This window comes from Podarcis cretensis, assembly GCF_951804945.1.
Source record: "Podarcis cretensis genome assembly, chromosome: 7".
NCBI lineage: Eukaryota > Metazoa > Chordata > Lepidosauria > Squamata > Lacertidae > Podarcis > Podarcis cretensis.
In genome coordinates, this window is record NC_137176.1 from 43,935,687 (window position 1) to 43,958,176 (window position 22,490).

Here is a 22,490-nt window from a genome sequence, read left to right on the forward strand (position 1 = left end):
AAAAGTTGGCCAGCCCCCATCTATTAAAATGTTTACTATGCTGAATATTGAGGAACTAGTAGGTAGAAAACAGAGCAGATGTGAAACAGCATTTACTGTAAGTTTTTTTAAAAATTTTTTTAGCTTTCTTATGTCATGAAAATTACTGCTATGAAGCAGACAATATTAATTAATGAAATCAAAATCCTTTAAAATGCTCACATAAAATATATGTAGTAAGTACAATTCTAAATTTCAATCCGACTTAGCATCTTAAACAGAGCAGTTAATATTTTTAATGGATTTTCAAAAGAGCAAACAAACCAATCATTTCCCATGGCTTGTTCATTCAGAATTTAAGTTATATTTTTCAAACTAAAGTTGTTTGCTCATCTAATAATACTGAACAAATGTAGGCAAGCAGATTACACTAAGTTACGCTCAATGTAGCTATGATTATGTCTGTTAGACAAACTGCTTTTTCATGAATCGTCACTAATAGCCAGGCAGCAACACATGGAATATATTTTACTTGCCACAATCTTGCTATCTTAAATTTCCACCATATTTTCAGAGCAATACAACAATCCACTGTAATAATTCATAACTTATTTTCTTTTAAATATCTTGAATACCACCAATTATGAAACTATCCATTTCATTCAGTTAAAGGCAAATTACAAAGCTGATACTTAAACTGTTAATTATCAATATTTCTCTGCAACTCATTGGAGACATAGGCCTGGAGGTCACAGCAGGAGTTGCAATATCATTAGGCAATGCTATGTGACTGCTGTTGATCTCATTCCATAAGACAGCTAAGATTATAGCTGTAAAGGATGCTACAATCAAAGACCAGAGCCCCAAGGATATACGGACTGTAGTAGCTCTGGATATATAAAACTAACTTTAAAAGTACATGATGATGGAGGAACCATTTTGTGCCCTAGCTGTTAGGATTGTGAACTGGAAATTAAAGGGCCGTTATACCATCCTGGCTAGTTACTGCCCACATTTTGGCTTAGCAAGGCAACAAGTTGCCTGTGTCAAATAAAAAATTCCCCCAAGAAGCTTGATGTAACTAATATTGCCATCATTCTGGATTGGCACTGCTAAAAGAACTCAAATATGCAGTTGATATAGTGCTGCTCTATATTTTTACAAGTTGATTTGATGACCTCTCAAGGTCATTTCCATCCTATTCTCAAGAATATCTATCAAAGGAGTGGAATGTACAAGGTGGCATCACTGTTTTCTCAAAAAAGGGATCAAAACCAGCTTACTCAAACACAAGTCAAAGACACAAAAAGACAGCTACACAGATTCACAGCACTCCTGACATGTTTCCAACAGCTTTGGTGTGTTAAAGCATAAATATTTTTGTCAGCAGTTGTTACTAGAAAGTATAAGCACATTTTTCCCCCTTGCTAGAGAAACATTTTTCAATAATGGGCGCTGCCATCTTTTTTATTTTTAAGGATATGAAAAATCCCTAAGTATATGGCCTTGATCATTGTATCCTTCTGAACTAGCTCTGTGGGATGGAAACTGGGGGCACTGTTTTTGGTTGGTTTCAGAGAGCAGCATTTTGTGCTGCCTGGTGCTGCAGGGTACCATTACTTAACATCTATATGAATCTGTTGGGAGCAGTCATTAGGGGTACTTGGATGAGGTGTCATCAGGACACTGATTATACCCATCTCTGTTTTTCTGTAACATTTGAATTGGGAGAGGCCTTGCAAGCCCAGGACCAGAGCCTGGACTCAGTGCTATACCAATTAAGGACCAATAAATTGACTCCTGGCAAGACAAAGCTCTGCACTATGGGTGGGCTGTGCTTGAATTCCCACTATTTTTTATTGTGAATGTGCTTTGCAGTAAGAGGAGGAACAAATAATTGAAGGAAGCAATTAATTTCATTCTCCCTGGAGAGAGAACAGGGAACAGATGCGAGACAATAATCTGTTCCCCACCCCCATCCCCACTGCTAATCTAAGCCAGAAGCAACAAAATAGGCTACATTTCTGAACGGGAAGCTTTCAAGTAATTGCACAATAGCCCTAAAAACCTAAATGGCACATGTTCACAATGTCCAATTATTATCAAATGTTTACCAGAAATCAGGTTTGAAATAACATGGGATGACAACATAAAATGCATTAATTTGGTAATGAAGTTGTATGGACTCTAAAAAATTGAGAGAGAAAACACCAGCAATTCCCTCTTCCCACCAGTGTGGAAGCAACCTTAATGACAACTATAATTAGCTGAGCCATAGATTCCAAAATTCTAAGTTACCGCACTTCCTTCAGCTTTTTTAACACTTCTCATATTGGTATTTTGGTAACATACATATTTATTTAAACTTAAAATAAAATTTATTGATTAAATGCAATGATTAAACCAGGCTTTCCAAACTTGGTGCCCTCCAGATAGTGACTGACTACAACTCTCATCATACCTGACCATTCACCATGCTAGATGAAATGGAGCACAGCTGGAGTTCTCCAATACCTGGATGTCACCAGGTTGGAAAAGGTTGGATTAAGTCAGATAAAATGATCAGATCAGCTAACAGGCCTACTTTAAGCCCTATTGAAAGAAGGAATTAATTTTGGAATACTATTAGGTAGGCAACAGTCTTTTCATAGTAATCTTAATATGATACATACTGAATTCTACTCAAAAGAAAATATCAAAAGTTCACAACATAACACCTCACAAATACTTTAAAATGAATGTTGTGAATGTTTCTTTAAAAATCAGAGGGATACTTCAAGTTTGTGTTTTATCAACTTTAAAACACCTTAAATGTAAGTAATGTCATCAGCTATGAAAGAATGCATGAAAAAGTTTCAGGGCACACAGTGAAAGAGGAGATTATGGTGGATTTTAGCTCATTACACCACAGGCAGAGTTATTTTAGCAAGTACCTCCTACAACTTTGTTTAGTTGCACATAATGCTATCTCTTCTGACTCATACATGTTCTTTGCTTTCATGGATTTGCCTAGCTGCAATGTAATCTTCTTAAGCAAGTTTATTTTTATACCTTTCTTCCAGTTGGTTTCTCCACCATGGTGCTATCGCTGTCAGAATTTTGAATCTGAACTGCCTTTGCTGACCCAAATCTGGGCATTTTATAATTGTTCACTGACTTTATCTTGCATCAGAGTGCTCATTATGCATCTGCCAGGGAAAAGACAAGAAAGATGGGGAAAGAAAGAAAAAATAAATATCAGCATACTTGAAGTAATCTACAAGTATTGGGTAACATTTCAGTGTATCTAGAGTAATCAGTTTCAGGGTTTCACAAATATATTTATTTATTAAATTTGTATACCGCCGTTCATCTACAGATCTCAGGGCGATTTACAGCATAAAAATACAAGATAAAAACAAGAACAAAACAAACAAACCAGCAACCACCCCCTCCCACAAACACATTAAAAAGAATATATGATGATACTCAGCCAAAGGCCTGGTTGACCTGGCGCCTAAAGGTGTATAATGAAGGTGCCGGGCAAACCTCCCTGTGGAGAGCATTTCACAAACGGGGAGACAATGCAAAAAAGGCCCATTCTCATATTGCCACTCTCCAGACCTCTTGTGGAGGAGGCACACAAAAAAAGGCCTCACATGATGATCACAGAGTCTGGGTTGGTTTATATGGGGAGAGGCAGTCCTTGAGGTATTGAGCTGTTAAGGCTTTGCAGGTCAAAACCAGTACTTTGAATTGGGCCCGGAAACTAATTGGCAACCAGGACAGAATCAATGTAATATTTTCAAATCATCTTGCGCTGGTGAGCAACTTGGCTGCCGAATTCTGCACCAGCTGATGTTTCTGAACTGTCTTCAGGGGCAGTCCTATGTATAATGTGTTGCAGTAATCTAACCTAGAGGTTACCAGAGCATAGACAAAAGTAGTTAGGCTATCCCTATCCAGATAAAGGTGCAGCTGGGCCACCAGCCAAAGCTGATGGAAGGCACTCCATGCCACTGAGGACACCTGAGCCTCAAGCGACAGCAAAAGATCCAGAAGTACCCCCAAGCTACGTACCTGCTCCTTCAGAGGGAGTGTAACCCCATCAAGAGCAGGCAACCTCCCATCCATCTGGTCTAGAGAACCGCCCACTAACAGTGCCTCAGTCTTATCTGGATTGAGCTTCAGTTTGTTGGCTCTCATCCAGTCCATTACCGAGGCAAGACAAGGGTCCAGCACATCCACTGCCACACCTGCAGATGTAAAGGAGAAGTAGAGCTGTGTGTCATCAGCATATTGCTGACAACGTACTCCAAAACTCCAGATTACCCCAGTCAGCAATTTCATGTAGATGTTAAACAGCATAGGGGATAAAATCAAAGCCTGAGGAAACCCACACTGAGGGCTCCACAGGGCTGAAGAACTCTGGAAGCATCAGCCTTTGGAAACATCCATCCAAGCAGAACCGGAACCACCGCAAAGCGGTGCCACCCAACCCTAACTCAGACAGCCACTCCAGAAGGATACCATAGCACACTTAGAATTGTGATGTTCCAGTTCATTTGATTAGATACTGTCATGAAGAAGAAGTATTCACTGATAGGAAGAAAATCAGTGACTGACAACAAATTTAGAAAACTCATATATACTTTCATCAAGATAAGTATTTCTATTCACATTGGCTTGAATCTAAAGTGGGTCCTCCATTCAAATTGGGAGGGGGCATTTCTACCACCTCTCCATTCTACAGCCTCCACACCATATCCCAATCCATTCTGTATGGTCCCAGATAACCCAGAAGTAGATTTTCAGGGAGCTGCAGAACAAAGGAGGAGGCAGGAAATGCCTGCTCCATGAACTCTGCCCAGTTCAAAGGGGGTAAGTTAGGATCTTAGCCATTATCCCCAGATTGCTACAGCTTCTGGAGAACCAAATGCATAGATAACTACAACCACATAGAAAGGCCTATGTATGCAGTAAGCCTAGCATTTCTGCAATCTACTGGATGAAGTAAATTATAATATTGGGCTTGCTACAGCCACTACACAGTGCATGGTTAACAATTCTGTATATAGGCCAAGAAAAGTTGTCCTCATGGTTGTAAACTCATCTTCCCCAAACCCTATCTTCTATAGCATATTTACTCTTGTCATTACTATTATTGTTGACAAAATATTACATAACTGTGAAAAACTAAATGTTTTGTTAGAAAAATACAACATTATGAAGGGGGGATGAAACGGTAATGAAATCCACTTTGGGGTTTTCCCTTTGTTTACAAACCTCCAGTAACAGACTGTGCATTATATACATCAGTTTAACCAAAGTTTAGGACCATACATCCAAGCAACAGTTTTATAGAGTATTCTGTCATATACACTGAAATTGATCTAAAAGGGTTCCCTGCCAAGTTGCATTCCAGCAGTGACCTTCCATTTCTCCTTTTAAGGTTTGCTCCCACAATTTTTGAGCCCCAAATTAGCACCTGTAGAACTTTCAATTAAAATGTAAATTTTGGAGACTAAGCTTCTGTAGACATCCTTAGCCTTTACCACTAGTTTTTTAAATGGCACCAAATTCTAAGAGGCTTTTACTTAATTGTGGGATTAGAAATGAAATATTGTATCTGATCTGATGGATTGTACCTCCAAATCCTGAAATGTTGCTTCAATCTGCACAAACATTCCTTTTTTAATTTCAGAAAGTAAAAGGTTCACAATAAGAAGTCATGGATTTCCATTTTCAACAAAAAAACCAAGCTGTGACAAGTGAGGTAACAAACAAAAGGAGATTACCTAAAGTGGAATCACAGTTGTTAGTTCCAGACTGCCAGTACTATTCAAACTTGAGGTCAGCTTATTGTAGCTAGTATGAAATATCCAAAGCAGATCTAAATAGAAATTATTACAATTACTAAAGTAAATAAGATAATTAAGAATTGTAGCCAACCATTTTCTCAAAATACAAATATGGTAAACAAATGCTTTAATAAATCTTAACTTTATTTCCTAAATGCTTCTAGCTATATTACTGTGTAATTGAAAATAAAATATTGCTTAACACACACTCTCAGTGTGGTGCTACTCAGAAAGCAGCAATGATAATGTTAGTGCCATGTTATTTTTCAATTAACATTTTTCATATGTTACATATTCAAAGCCTGATGACTTGCATATGAATGTATAAAATACAGCATTGAAAAAAACTGTGGAGCAATGATGTGAGATAATATGAAACTTCTATTCATACTCTTTGATTTGTGATGGCTCATTCATACATATAGTCACCACTGCTTGCTGCAGTAATTAAATGAAGAATATGCATTTGTGAACCAGCCAATAAACCACGCAGAATCTCTGAGTATGCATATCATGCAGCCTGGTTCCATTATGCTACGGTCCTTGATACCAGTTACAGTAGGATTACATCAGCATAACTTGGCTGGAATCTTATGAACTCACAACAGAAGAGAAAAAAGCAAAGTAACAGCAGTACAAACAAGAAATAACAGCAATACCAACATTCTCACTGCATTCTTGCACCCACCCGCCTCATCAACGGTACATAGAGAATGAGCCCAAATTATTAATGCACAGGATGCCAACATACTCAACACATGGCAATGAAAGAACAAATGCATTATTTTATCTGCAGCAAGACACAGACAGGAAAAAGCTTAAAATAATGTGCTTTATAATTCAATTTTAACTTTAAAGGAAACATGTATTGAAAATGAACTTATGATTCCTTTATGAAAAGCAGCTTGTTTAGGGAAATAAGTATGCAAATAACATGTTCAGTGGTCATCATATAGCACAATGTGTATTGTCTTATTTTATGGCTTGATACTGAGCTCAGGGACTAGCAAGTTACCACAGGTATCATCTACTAAGCCAGTCAACTCCAGCTTGGTATCCTCCAAGTGTTTGGACAACTCCTACCATCTCTGACTTTCGGCTATATTAGATGGGGTTTATGGAGGTTGTATTCTAAATATTTAGAAAGGACTGGATTGGCAAAATCCCAAAACAGATTTAGCGGGTGGGGAGAGGGAGGGGAATGTCCGCTGCACACATGAAAGTCCTTGTGTGGACAAAGCAACATCACTGGATATAACCCTGAGTTCTAATATTCACTCTCTACAGATGCACACCACTGCAGCTTCAGCAGAAGAGAGTCAATAATAATTTCAAGCTGCCTACAGTGAAGGCTGGAGAGCAGGCAGGATTAGATAATTGCAATGATTCTGTGAACCCAATTACAATTTTGCAATAACTGAAAACTTTATGTCTGTGATGTGGTTCTAGTCAGAACTCTATCGAGACAGGGAGATTTGGCTTGGGATAAAACTACAATTTTTTAAAGTAGGCATGCTAGAGAACTAGAACACTTTCTCAGGTTCAATTTTTCTAAAAGCACTTGTATTATCTTACACTTAACATTCTAGCATATACCTATAATTCACATAGCATTCTTTAATGTGATGTAGCAATTAATAACCATCATTCTAGCACATCAAACACTCAGGTATGATTTGCTTAAGTGCAATGACAATTGCCGTAATACACCTTTTCCAACACCTGTCCATACATGCTGAATGTTCTGTAATCGAACATAGCTCATACTTCACAACAAAGAGCCATGACAGGACGCACAACGTTGCTACTCAAAGTGGTAGTCCACAGACTGGACTACCACAGACTGGAGCCAGTCCATGAGTCATCAGTTGCTGGTCAATGGCAAGAAGAAAGCAGCACTGAGAACCTTGCAAAGGAGAACCTTCTTCCATGCATTTTAAAAAGTAAACAATACTTATTTGACCCCAATTATTGGACACAAGGGGGAACTACAGATACAGTGCAAGAGGCACATAGGGTGTTCTGTATATATGGGAGAATTTTAAAAAGCAATTGGTCCTCACTGACCTGGGGCAAAAAGATCTTGTCAGGTGGAGGAGCCCTGGCTGCCTAGATCAGTGTTTCCCAACCTTGGGCCTCCAGCTGTTTTTGGACTACAATTCCCATCATCCCTTGCCACTGGTCTTGCTAGTCAGGGATGATGGGAGTTGTAGTTCAAAAACAGCTGGAGGCACAAGGTTGGGAAACACTGGCCTAGATAAAACACTATAGCCCCACACACCCTTGCCTGGGAGTAAGGCCCACTCAGTCTCTTTCTGCTTTTTTCATGTCTTTTATTTTCTCTTTCTTCTTAAAGCTCAAATTCAGTGCTTTGTCTCTTTCCTGTCACTGACTCCACTTGTGCTGAAATAAATTCTACCTTTTCTCCCCAGGGTTGCATCACTGCTTTCCGACCCTCTATCAATGCACTCTTCATACACCGTGTATGCTTATCTAATATTTGCTGTAGCTCGGCTTCAAATCTATCGCCTTCATGAGCTGTCACTTTCCTTCCTTCTGCCATGTCAGTTTCACTTACATGCAGATTTGCTGAGCATCCTGAAGCCTCACCGAGAGGTATCGCTTTGAAGCATTTTAAACCACATTTTTCTTTAGCAGTCAGAACCTTGAGACATCTTTCAAAGCTTCCTTCTATTTTTAGCTGTTTTATCACTTTTTATGCTTCGTATTGGGAAATTTGAGCTACTAGAATAAGGAACTCTCAAATTAAGCAGCTACCTTGGTCCAGCAAGCCCTAGACTTTCCATGCTAATAACTTTCATGAGCTAAAATGTATTCACTGGTGGTCTGCTGATGCATTTAAAATAAGTATTTCCAAACAAATTTTAGCTTCTTGGGTCCTGAGATTCTTAATTTGCCCCAGTGGGTATCACCCATGGCTCTGCCTCATCTGGAATAGACTGTGAAGATTTGAAGCACCTTTGGATACTATTTCTCATTTAATTAATGGCCCATTATGCTGCTTACAATTGCAGAAGAATTACAGCTGAATGCAAGCGCCACATAGGGGAACCCAGCACATCAAAAGTGGAAAAGAGATGAGATATAGGTAACTAAAATGGCTCCACCAAAACAGAGGAAGATGAACGGTCACTACATGATTGGACAGCTGGGCCATCCAGACCCAGGGACTGGGGAGGGAGATACCAGAGGAAAGAAACTGACATTCTGAAGGGGTCACAATTGGAAAGGTTTAGTTACTGCTATCAAAAGAAACTGATTCCTTGCTGCCATCTACAGGAGGAAGGAGAGACAGTGATTAAACTGCAGTTGCAGTTATTTGCCAAGTTTTCTATATAGTCCATGAACCAGGACTGAAATTCTTACCATACATGATGCAGCGGGGAAACTAGGCTTTATTTTACCCAGTTTGGCCCCCCCCCACGCATCTGCGTACACATACACACAGCCTGAGAGCCTCAATGGTGCCCCTCTGGAGGCTTCACCTGGGACAAAAACCCTGGCCAGTCCCCCCGAACAGCTATGCCACCCAAGAGATGGAATCTAGGTGGTAGTGCTGCAGCAATCATGTAGTTTTGTGTGCAACAACGACTTATATAAATCTAACCCAGGGCCCCCTTAGTGGTTATACCCAATGTACGCACATATGAAAAAGAAATTGTGTGTTTATGTACCCAAACTAAGCTTCCAGCAACCTCAAAACATACACCCTTACCTCAAGGAAGAGCATCCTGTATGAAACACTGGTCCAATGCTTCATTTGGGTGCCACACTTGGCTAGTAATATTCAATGTACATGGAAATGAACAAGGAACTGGGAGTGTGCACCCCAAAATAAGCTTTGGGCCACCTGAAATCATACACCCATATACCATATACTGAATGGTCTGCCAACACCCAAAGCCATGCTTTACCTACAAGTGTACAATTGCACCAAGTCATCTGAACTGCCCAGACATGCTTGCTTGGCAAATAGGCTCACATGCACAAATATGTTCAAACTCCAACAGTGTTGAAACTGGGTATTAAGTCCAGAGAATGGTGAACATATAGCTGAGGAAGAATTGGATGGTTATTCTAACGATTAATTTTCAGATGAGGACATCAGATCAGATGGTGCAGGACAAGAAAAGTGAAACAAAATAAAGCCTGAAATGTAGGCTTCTGAAATTGCTATAATTGCTGTTAATATGTGCTGGTAAGAGATACTGATTGGGATGCTAAGAACAAGTATATTAAAGCATTCATAGATCATTTTATTGGTGTCTAATTCATGTTTGAATTAGACACCAATAAAATGGTGTGCTCTGGTCCACAGGGTCTGGCCATGCCTGGCGTGCTCTGGTCCATGGGGTCATGAAGAGTCGGACACGACTAAACAACAACAATTCATGTTTGATGAGCAGGACAATGTTGAACAGCATACACCCACATTTTGAAGAGATCAAGAGTTCAGGCAGTAACTGGGAATTCCTTAGTTCTTATTATACTTAGTAAGGATTAAAGGCATGTTTTATCCTGTCTATAGATAAGTGGTTTGCTTTTTAATGTCGTCAACGCTGCACACCTGGTCACCTTTTGACAAAAATTCACAATTACCAGGGTGGCCTGGCTATTCCAGCGATTGAATCCCATCATTTTCCTTATATAAAAAAGTCCAATATTTTGAGGGAGTGAGTTTGCTGCACAAGAGCTCCAAATTAATTTAAAGTAGGTGATCAGAATTTGCTATCATGCGATTGTTAATTATGTTGCTTTGAATGCATACTTCACTTTCTTCAGTAATGTTCTATTCTGGATTGTTTTATTTGACGTTTTAATATAGGTTGTAAACCGCTGCGATATTTTTTAATTAAAAATATAAAGCAGTATAAAAATGAAATTAATAATAAAGTATTTTTTAGGATTTCTCATACGGAAATTATGACAAAAATGAAGGGTGCTATTGTTAAAATTGTGATTACACACAAAGCAGTATGATTGCTGTAAGTCTGCTACCCATTCTCCAACTTTTGATTTACAGACTTTTCCAAAAACCATGTTCAGAATCATTTAGCACATATGGTAAGAATTCACCGTCTGTGGCAGTATGGTTCTAAGAACCAGAAGAAAAAGAGCGAAACACACTAATTTGCCTAAAAGTGTGAGGTTTCTGTCTATAGCACCTTGCCTATGCTATTGCAATCATTCTTGCCACTTTGGGCTTAGTGCTCCAATGCTATTCTGGTGCTTGGGTAAAAACAACAGCACGGGTGCTTCAATATACTCTTCCTGCTGCCCTGTTTAAGACACGGACGACCAACTTCTGAATCCTTGCAGGCCACTCCTTCCCAGACACTGCTCTGGGGCTCAGAACTAGACAACCCATGATGACTACATGATGATACAAAATTTTGCATCACTTAGCAACAAGGGCTTTCATACAGATATAGGCACAAATATTATCTTAGTACAAGATAATTTTATCAGGCCAGGGTAGGGGGAAGAGAATGACTGAACAATGAATGCATTCCTTAAAAATATCTAAAGAGGCACATTAAGAACATAAGAGCCTGCTGGATCAGGCCAATGGCCCTTCTAGTCTAACATCCTGTTCTTACAGTGCCCAACTAGACATCTCTAGGAAGTCTGCAAGCAGAAACCAAGCACTATTCTCCTCTGGTTACCAGAAACTGGTAATAAATACCCATGGCATCTAGTCTGGTTTACAGAAATTGGGAAAGAATTGCCTTTCAAAGTATCTATTATATTATACACATATTTAAGTTTCCTAGGTGGGGAACATGGTTTGTTCCAGCACTGAGGGTACCTTGCACATGAACTCAGTGTGTTTGATCTAGCCCTCATCACAACCTCGAAGCAGGGGAACATGAGAGAGAACCATGCTGTAGCAAACTGATAGCAAATTTATAATGGATTTAAGATCACTCAGTTCAATTTTCTTCTTTAAAACCACATAAAATGGCAAGATACTAAGCACTATTGAAAATCCCTTTGTAAGAGTTAGTTTTACATAGAGGGGTCTGTTTGTATTACATATCCACTTCAAGGGTAATATTTAATTGTGGTGTGCACAACTGGCTTCCACTTGTGAAAATGGGGCTTCCTCTCCTCTCTTTCCCCAACAATCTTTTATACTGGAGTTGGGAACACTCAGGAGCAGAATGGAGGCTGCAGGGGGAAGGGTTAAAGAGGAATCCCACTGCATACCCCCAAGACTCCTGTAGTAGAACCACTTTCAGGAATTTATGGGAGACCAGAGTTCCTCATCAATTTGATACATTTGTCATGTATAGTTGAGATCTGTACCCTGTCAGTCCTACAAGTTATACACCATAGCTACATCCATGAAGTGGAGTCCCAGTATTTTAAACACCAGCTGATTAAAAGTTTCACTGTGCATTTGGAAAACTTTCTATCAGTTAAAGATCTTTCTAATCAACTAAATGATATGCCTGATTAACTATTCAACACATTTTGATCTATGTTAAATATGTATAAAAACTGCAGATGGCAGCCACCATTTTAGCAGAGATATAGTCCCTTTACTCTCAAAAAGCTTTTCTTATAAACTGGTGCATTTAGCAATATATAGGCACGCTATCTAAAAGAAACAAATTATACTATTCCCTTGAAAATGAACTTTTGCATGTAAGTTTATGTGTATTAATTGATTAACACATCTGATGATTAGCTAAGATTTCTTAAACAAGGTGAAAGCTCTAATTTTAATAAGTTAGGATGCAGCAGTTTGTAGCTCCATCTCTAATACTAGTTATACTTTTAAATTTTAATATACTAAAGAGTACAATGTGAAAAGTTAAGAATTTTATCTGTCACCTTTCTCCACTTAGTTTCTAAGGCAACTTACAAACAAAATTAAACATTACAAACAGAATAAAACAATTAACAGATTTTAAAAATTACATCTAAAATTAAATCAAAAACCAACAGCAACAGCAATAAAACCAGAAGACTGAAAATAAATACTGCTAAAAGTTTAGTAATAGAAACATTTTCAACTGGTGTCCAGAATCTATGTCTAATCAGGCTCCATAACAAACATAAGAGGGTCAGGTCCATGGGTCCATCTCTAGTCCGGCATCATGTTCTCACAGTGGTCAATCAGATGCCTGTGGGAAACCCGAAAGCAGGTACCAAGCACAAGATAACCCTCCCCTTCTGGGTAGTGGTGTGCAGTCAGTGGGCTAGGGGGTCTAGGCTAATCCCCTAAATGTTCTCCTGGCGCCTCCTTCCCTGTCAGGGAAGAGTTAGAAGTTTCCAGTTTCTCAGAGGGAGAAAGCATTCCCCAAGGGGGCGAGGGGAGCAGTGAATCTAATAGAAGAGAGCAAGAGGAACAACAGGGAGGGACTGGCTGTTCCCAGGAAAGGCAAGGGTTAAGTTCTAGCTCAGATTCGGAGGAGGGGAGATACAAGCCAGCTCTAGCCAGGAGGTTAGAAAAAAAGAGCGGGAAAGCGAAGGGAAGGACGCCTTCGCCATTTTGAGAGTGGCTGGTCACGGAGAAGCAGAGCTCAGAAGGTATCTGAAAGAAGTGACTCTGAGGAATAATATTTAAGAACCGTTTATAAGATTATTTTGTTAATACACAATAAAAAGTTATAAAAGAACAAGAAGCGTTCGTGTGGTGATCTGAAGAGGACAACGACCAGTCCTGACATTCCCAAAGCCCAGGAAGCTTATGCCTGGCTTAGGGGAGGAGGAACGATGCTCCAATGGGTCCAAGAGCCCGCCCACAATTTTGGGCTTTGGGAAGGAGGCAGGAGGGCTCCAGCATCCTGGCCTCCATCCCAAAGTACAAGAGACTTCTGCCCAGCTTAGAGAGAGAAGTGCAACGCTCACATGTGAAATGTTTGGATGTCTTGATGTCATGTGCACTTCATCAACCTCGCAAACTGGCACCTCTGGCCCCAACTGTTCCCCTATGAAAAATTTCACCATACTCCACTGTCCCTGGGATTGCCAGCAACTGACGAACAGAGAAGCAGCCTAACTTCAAAGGACCTCCAGAGCAGGACATCAGATGATCATATCCATGCATGAGCAGATTTATACAACAGAGAGCAACTTTTATTCCTTCAGATACCCTTGCATATGTTGGTAAGGGCTTTATAGGTCAAAAATAACATAATGAATTGCATCCAGAAACATGAAACAAATTTGAAAGTGAAGGTTTATCAATATTGTTATGACGTTCCACATGACAAGTCCTGATTAATAATTCAGTCTCCATATTCTGTACCAGTTCTATTTTCTGAACATTTTTCACTCGTAGCACACTGCATTAACTAACATGGACTAATGGGCAACCATGGCAAGCTTCTGGTTGTCCATTAAAGGCCACAAATAGTGTACTCAAAGTGGTTATCAGTCATACCACAGACTGCATTTGAGCAACAATAGCATTTCCAAGCTGCATTCTTCTCTGTGTGTGATTGGCACATAAGTACCTGCACACCCTCATTTTTAAGTCATTATATTCATTACTATTCTGCTGCTTGCTGTCCACACCAGTGGACAGAGCTTGATGAAGTAGTGCTTCTTTGCTCCTTCCCCTAATCATTCCTCCCAAGCTCTCCTGTTACAGTACAGTGGTGCCTCGCAAGACAAAATTAATTCGTTCCGCGAGTTGCTTCGTCTTGCAATTTTTTCGTCTTGCGGAGCGCGGATTCCCCGGGTATTAACGGCTTTAAGAAAAAGGAAGCAAACTCGCAAGACGAAAACGTTTTCGTCTTGCGAAGCAAGCCCATAGGGAAATTCGTCTTGCGAAACACCTTGAAAAATGGAAAACCCTTTCGTCTAGCGAGTTTTTCGTCTTGCGAGGCATTCGTCTTGCGGGGCACCACTGTACATTTCCTATGCATAAGAGCAAACATTACTTGCTTTACTTGTCATGTTTCACATTGGAGAAAAAGGAGGCATGGGAAACAACCAATAAAACAATACAAAAATGTTAAAAAACAACTCATAATAATTTCAAAGTTGCCAGAAACAATCTGTCAACCACCAAATGCCTGAGTAATGGCCTCAAATTCCACCTAAACATTAATAATAAGGGGAAAGATACACCTAATCAGGAAGAACAGTCTGTAAATGGGAGCCCACTAACCGAAAGGCCCTGTCATAGATCAACACCGGTCAGGGAGCATCCAGCATTCAGATTTTCTTTATATTCATTCTCGCCTTCCTAAATGGGAACTATTCAGTTGGGAGCCACCCTGAGTGGCTAGCGAAACCCAGGCAGATGGGTGGGGTATAAATAATAAATTATATTATTATTAACCATTATTTGATTGACATTTTTATTTTACCCTAAACATGTTCGCAAAATTATATAGTTGTGCTTATGCTTCTTGGGTTTAAAACAAATGCTTTAAAATTTGTTCATGCATTTTAGATTATAAAATGTTTTTAAAACATGATTTTAAATTATTTGGAAATAAAAAAGCTTGATTTTATTATAACACTTGTTTCTATATACTATTAATTTAGGATCTTAGTTATTTTTAATAATATTTTTGGCAGATGCATATCAATACTGCCACACTGAAAAATGCCAGAATGTTTTACAACAGATTGTTCATGCAGCAAATATGGGTGGTAACATAAGTGTTGTCTCTCTGAATACTAAACAAGGGAAAACAGTTTAGTGCAAAATTACCTGATTTTGGTCGCTGTTTATTAAACACTTGCAAAAGCTTAGTTACATAGTTCCCACCACCAATCACAAAATCAGGCCAAATACTTCATACACCTGATTCTCAGTATGTTTTTCATTCCAGTGCATTAAATTGTTTTGTGCCACTTCTTCCCTCACCCCACTGAAGTTAGGGCAATCTTTACAGCATCATAAAGCTTACTCTGGAACAGAGTACCAAATTTTTATACTACCTTCATAATCTGCATCTGTCACCATTATCCAGACTGTAAAAGCATTCACACTGTAGTGCCTTTACATTTTAACCTGTGCTGGAACAGTTTTAATTGCTGCTCTTTATGCTGCTCTTTATTTACTATTGGGTTTTTTAAATTGAAATATTTTCCATTCATTGTCTCTGTTTTTAAGTCTTAGCAACATGTTAATTTAAACCAAAATAGAAAGTACATATAATTTTAAATATTTTTCTTATTTTAGAGGATGAAATGGTATTTTGCTTATTTAATAACTGCCTTTGCTCATTATACATGTAGAGCTGAAGTACAGTATATTATGAACAAAGAAATGGGACTTCTACTGTACCGACACAGTGACTGTCATTCTGTATGCTACTTGTGGATAATTCTCTACCTCCAGAAGCTGAATTCTAGTGCCTATGTCAACTTGTCAGACCCTGGCAAGTTGACATAATTTTTGACTTAGAAAAAGATATGCTTCTTTACTTATACAGTATGTGAATGCAACCTTCAACCTGACAGATTACCATCAGGTCACCCTGATGAAAGTCATTAGGATTTGGGGGGCATGGTATCATTAGTACACCGATAACACTTGCCTCTCTTTCTCCATACAATCTGAATCAGGAGAGGCCATGTGGTCCAGTGCCTGGACACAGTAGTGGGATGAAGAAAAATGAGCTGAACTTGAATCCTAGTAAGATGAAGGCACCATGGATGAGTTGTTCCTGTGTCTAAGAATTTGGTAGATGGAGTTCTGCTCCTCCTGAAGGAGTGGGAATGCAGTCTGTGGATGCTACTGGATCCAGTTTTGTAAACAAAGGATCAGGTAGCCTTAGTGGCAAGAAATGCCTTTTACCACTTGACTGATTGATTTCTATACCGCTTAATATATTACAAATATCTCTAAACAGTGTACAAAAAAAATGAAGCAACTACAGATAACTTTAACAAAATATTACAGAAATACAGTTACATATAAAAAGTTACATTAATACAAATATATTCATTTTCCTTCTGGCACAACCTCCCTCCCAGCCTCTGGGTCCTCACCCAGGGTCCAACAACTCTCAGCTCACCCACAAAAGTCTCACAGTGAGACAAGATCCTGGAAACAGTGGACATCACTCTAGACATCATCTCTAGACTTGCATTTTAAGGGCAGGCCCAAGGTGGATTGTACTTCCTCAAGGTACCCACAGCTGTGTCCCATTCAACTGCACTCTCCACACCCAGGTGCCGCAGGTTTGCTGAGTTTCCCAAATGGGAAAAGGGCCCTCCTCCACTCGCAGCTCTTTCTTCACCCACTGTCCTATCCTACTCCAGCTGCTTGTGGCTAGTAACATCCATTTCTGAGCAGGGAGAGCTTGACCACGGTAGTTCAGGCACTAGCGACTTTAAGACTGGATTACTGTACTGTAACACACTCTACATAAAGTTCCCCTTGTGCATGATTTGGAAACTGCAATTAGTGTTCAGAATGCTACAGCAAGGTTGTTGACGGGAATGAGGCCTTGAAAACTTACAACAGCTCTAGTCTGAAGTCTGCTGATTTGTCAGCTGGTCAAGTTCAAAGTGTTACTATTAGTAATTAAAGCTGTTAACAGCTTGAGACCAGTTTACTTGTGAAAGTGCCTTACCCCATATACAGTGGTACCTCGGGTTACATACGCTTCAGGTTACAGACTCCGCTAACCCAGAAATAGTGTTTCAGATTAAGAACTTTGCTTCAGGATGAGAACAGAAATTGTGCTCCGGCGGCGTGGCAGCAGCAGGAGGTCCCATTAGCTAAAGTGGTGCTTCAGGTTAAGAACAGTTTCGGTTAAGAACGGACCTCCGGAACGAATTAAGTACTTAACCTGAGGTACCACTGTAAAGCCACTCAACCACTTTGATCTGTGGAACTGACAGTCACGTAACACTCATTCTACACTTGTAAGAAATCAATATTTTAGGGTGGCGGAATATACCATACATTCTGGAACTCCCTGTTTACTTGTACTTCTTTTTGGCGCCTGCTTAGTTTAGGCAAACCTATCCAGACATATAGAAAGCTGATATGTGTTTTAATAGTTTTGTTCAATTATTTTTCTTCTGCCTGGCATCAATTTGATTCCCTTCCCCTCTTTCTGTTTTCCTTTCTCCTCCTGTGATGGAACTCCTATTTAGGGACTTCCCTGGCTTTTTTCTGGCCCATGTAGGACCAGTCTGGATAGTTAGCCTTGGTGAAGACTTGACGTTTTCATCCCCCCAAAAACGTTTTTGATTTTTGTTTCCATTGAAATGAGGCTGCATTTTAATGTTTTAATGCTGTATTTTACTCTTTTTTTAAAGTTGTATTTCAATCAATTTGTTTTTATATCGGTTGTTAGCCACCCTGAGCCCGGTCTTGGCTGGGGAGGGCAGGGTACAAATAATAATAATAATAATAATAATAATAATAATAATGTTTCTAAATAACCGTTTTAAAACTGTCATTTGTTGATAGTTTTGTTTATTTCTGTAAACCACTTAAAGGTTTAGCAATATAAAAAGGCTGTGAAATAAAACAAATAAAATTAACTCCATTTTTTAAAAGTGTCATAAATTCAGGTTAAAGAAAATTATAGGAAGCACTGTGGGTGGGTGGTTTCAGTGTCTGGGAGAATGGTCATTTGCCTGCCCTGGATGGAGTAACTCTGTCTGGAAAAATGGGTGCACAGTCTGGGAGTTCTCCTAGATCCATCTTTGTCACTCAGGGCTCAGGCAGCACTGGTTGTTATGAGTGCCTTTCACCAGCTGCAGCTGGTACACCAACTATGACCATTTTTGGACAAGGATAGCCTGGCTGTAGTGATTCATGCATTGGCAAGCTTAAGACTAGACTACTGCAATGTGTTCAATGTGGAGCTAGACTTGCGCCTGGTATGGAAGCTTTTATTTATGAGGCAATAAAAGAAAATTTGATAAAGATGTTTTACAGATGGTATCTAACACCAACCAAAATATGTTAAATGTATACATAATTTGTTTTTATGTACACCACTTAGAAATATTAATGATTAAGCAGTATATAAATAACTTAAATAAATAAATAAATAAATTGAGCAGTATCATTTTTAACAATAAGTTTTTTGTCCATCCTGAAAAAGTGAACAATCTTGCTTAATATCCTTGTAGGCATAAAGAGAGAACCATACAGGAATCTAAATATTTTCTTTACACAGTGCACATGAATTGCTTGATCAGAAGTTCCAGATTACAGTATACCCCTAGAATGTCAGAGATCTGATTATCACAGCAACGAGTTACAGGCATGGAGAAAATATCTAAATTTCCGAAGGGGGGATTTTATTTAAATGAAAGATTGAATAATACTTTTTCTTGATGATTTATATCACACTGGGGATGAGGTAATCACTAGGAAGCTGGTGTAGCTATACAGAATTCCAAGATAATGGAATTTCTAAATCCAGATATAGAAGTTCATTCCAAAAACTGGTCCAGTCTTTTGACTGATCCAGAAAATCATTAGGCACCAAAACAATGGAACTGGAAAAAGTGGGCGTGCAATCATTTCCATCTCTCTCTCTCACACACAAACACACACCTTTAACTGAATATAAAATTACACAAATAATATTTAAAAGTTATGACTATTCAAGATAATGATTTTTTTAAATGGCCAAGTTATTTTTTAAAAATACAAAAAAAGTTTGTGTCACAGTATAATTCTCCTCAGACTTATTTTTTTATTTGCTTACTTTAAGAATTTATAAACCACTTCCCAACAAATGTTTCTTAAGCACTCTACAATAAAGGTATAAAAAAGAACATATAGTACACACAGCAATGTAAAAACAAATCTTAAAAACATCAAATTGCACAAATTCAGTATACATTATAAAATGGCTGAGTCACACTTTGGGGGGGATGCCCTATTAAATATAGACATTTTCAGTAGCTGGCTAAAAGCAAGAAAATGAAACACTTGTCTAATTTTAATTGGAAGCCAATTCTAGAACTTAAATTTCTACTTTTCACATGCTAGCCTCTATAGGTTTCTTCAATCATCCAGAATATGAAATTCTCAAAAGGTTCAAAGAAAAAAGTCAGTAAGTGAACAAGGCTTCAGATGAGCAACAGATACAGTGCATCCATAAACAAAGGACATTAAATGACTGGACATATTACACGTGTAGGTCTTTGTTTTTAGGAAGAACTTCAGAGTATTAATGCCACATTATATGGTGTCAGGGAGCCATAATTTTGAACTATATTCAACTTTGGTCAATCATTCAGCGGAAGGCTTATTTGAACAGGTTCAAATAAGAGCAAGAGCACAGCACATCACAGGACAGGCAAACATGTTAGAAAGGTTAAGAGAGCTGGGTCAGATAGAAACAAGGTGTCTTGAGAAGGAATTTGAATATTTTCTGTAGCTAGATTCAATAAAGCTAGTAAAACACATGGGGAAATTTAAGTAAATTCTAACTATAGAGGCAACTAACATTTATAATGTTTTCAATGATGAGTTCAGAATGGTGACCAGAAGGTGAAGAAAGTAATGGTCTGTATATTTTTAAATAGACTTTGAGCCAAGACTTCATATCTGGGCAGCTCTGCCTCCTTTATGATCACCAGAGGTTACCATAATTGGTGGTTCTAAGTGACATAGATCTACATACAAGGAACCCCTCTTCTCTGTCCCCCAGAGAAGTGAGTGTATTTTGCTTCATGCTCAGGAACTACCTGCTTGCTGCATTTGACTACAGAAAAAATATTGTCCAAGCTTGGAAAGCTAGGAAACATGGGAGGCTACGCATTTGTCCTGCTTCACTTGCATGAGGCCTATGCTTTTTAAAAAAATACTAAATTGCTGTTTAAATTATGAAACATTTGCTGCACACACCTACACCTATTTTCTGCATGTGGCATCCAGTAATAATTGTATGCGTGGTATAAAGTAGCATGTGGACAGGAAGAAGCTGGACCAGACACTCATCCCTAGTACTGTACCTACTAGGGTAAGAGATTGTCCAAGGCCACACAGCACCCAAGTCAAACTCTTCAAGCTCTCAATACAATATACACTTACTAATACTACTGTGGCTTTTATGCTCTTCACTTTCAAACACTGAAGCAGGAAGAGCAGTGTCAAAAGTTAACAAAGACACAGCACTAAAAATCTTCAGCACAGGAGGCTGTATCTTAGACTACAAGCATAAAGTTCAATGATCCCAGCGAATTACACACGTGTTGCACTAGCATAACCTTTTTTTAAAAAAAGATCTGTCATCTGCTCTACGAATTTTAAACATGAGCCATCAGAATGATACTGGCAATAGCATTTCCTTTACGCTCCAGAAGCACCATTTTTTTGAAAAAGAAATTACTTACTGCACGTTCGTTGTTGCTTTCTCTCCCCCTAGCAGCCTGTCGAAACACATGCAAACGCTGGCGCGCGCTAACACACACACACACACACACACACACACACGCTCAACACTGCCTCTTCCCTTTAGAAAGGGCTGACAATGCTGCAGACCAAAAGAACTCAGTCCTATCAGCATTATTATTATTATTCCTGAACGCGATTATCCTGTCCTCACTCACAAAAATATAAGCCTCAGCGCGGGGCGGGGAATACGAGAGAAACCACGTATCAGAGAAACAGCCCCACAAGGAGGGAGAAGCAGTGACAGCAGCGGCAGCCATGGCTCCAGCTGCAGCAACAACAGTGACAGGCTGGGATCGAGGGAGCCAAAGGGCTGCCGGGTGGAAAGAGCCCCTTCTTCGGGCTGACAGTCCTCGTGCACAGTATTAGAAGCGGGTCGGGGGGGGGGAGCGGCGAGGGAGGAAGGAGGCACGACGACGCACCGAAGGAAGGTGTGTCAGGAGATCTCCTCAGAAAGGGCTCGTGCGTGTTCCATGTAGGCAAAGAGGTTGCAGTACCTCCATTACGAGGAAAGGCAGCGCAAGAAAGGGGGAGTGTTCTCGCTCTCTCTCTCTCTGCTTTTTAAATGTACACCCAAAGCAAGCAGGGCAGGAACAGGCAGCAGCAAAAAGGAGCCCACTTCTATACGAACCGCGGCTCCCTCCCGCCTCACGGGAGGTTCAGGGGGTGCTACAGACTAGGGTGGGCTGCCTCGCGCTCGTGCGCGCCCGCCCGCGCGCGCGCACACCCACCCACCCACACCCACTGAAAGGGGCACATATATATTCTATACACTCACCTCCGCCACAGAATAGGCTGCATAAAGGGAGCCCCATTTGCAGAAAGGAGGGAGTTTTGACAGACACGCACGTACATATGACACCAGGAAAGGAAGAAGGGGGATTTCAGAGCGGCGCCAAGCCGTTTCTAGAGCAGTTGTTTTCTTCTTTAGTGTCTCCTTGCCACCCTCACCTGTAAAGGGGGTGACCTACAAGGGGGGGGGGTGTCCTACAAAGGGGGTGTCACTCGCCTAACTGCCGTTGCTCCTTCCCTCCCCGCCTCCCCCCCCCGCGGAGTCTGCGGTGGAGATACTGGTGGTTTCCTCTCCTTACCTTCTCTCAGCGGAAGGGAGGTGGCTCTTTACAAGAAGCGCCGTCCTTTAAAGAAGATCCGAATTCCGCAGCCACCCCCTGCCGGTCAGCGGCGCCTGGAGTCTCAACCCCGCTCCGAAAGCCACGGCAAGAGTCAGGTTTTGACGACACCCCTTCTCTCCTCTCGCCCCCTCCCCTCAGCTCAGTCGCTCCCCTTTCCCTTGCCCCTCT

At 40.0% G+C, this 22,490-nt stretch overlaps 1 protein-coding gene across 4 annotated transcripts in view; it reads right to left on the reverse strand.

The window, feature by feature from the left end:
• ANKRD12 (ankyrin repeat domain 12) overlaps positions 1 to 22,432 on the reverse strand; it is a 50,767-nt gene extending 28,335 nt beyond the window's left edge. For 2 of the 4 annotated variants that reach the window (XM_079982849.1, XM_079982846.1), the window contains exons 1-3: positions 22,281 to 22,432; positions 5,757 to 5,851; positions 3,031 to 3,167 (exon numbers count right to left, since the gene is read on the reverse strand). In XM_079982849.1, coding sequence (XP_079838975.1) covers positions 3,031 to 3,117 — 87 coding nt within the window. In that variant the 5' untranslated portion in view covers positions 3,118 to 3,167; positions 5,757 to 5,851; positions 22,281 to 22,432. Of the gene's footprint in view, positions 1 to 3,030; positions 3,168 to 4,038; positions 4,215 to 5,756; positions 5,852 to 22,280 lie in introns of all 4 variants that reach the window. The other 2 variants (XM_079982847.1, XM_079982848.1) reach the window with 2 other exon arrangements.
• Positions 22,433 to 22,490: the final 58 nt, after the last annotated feature.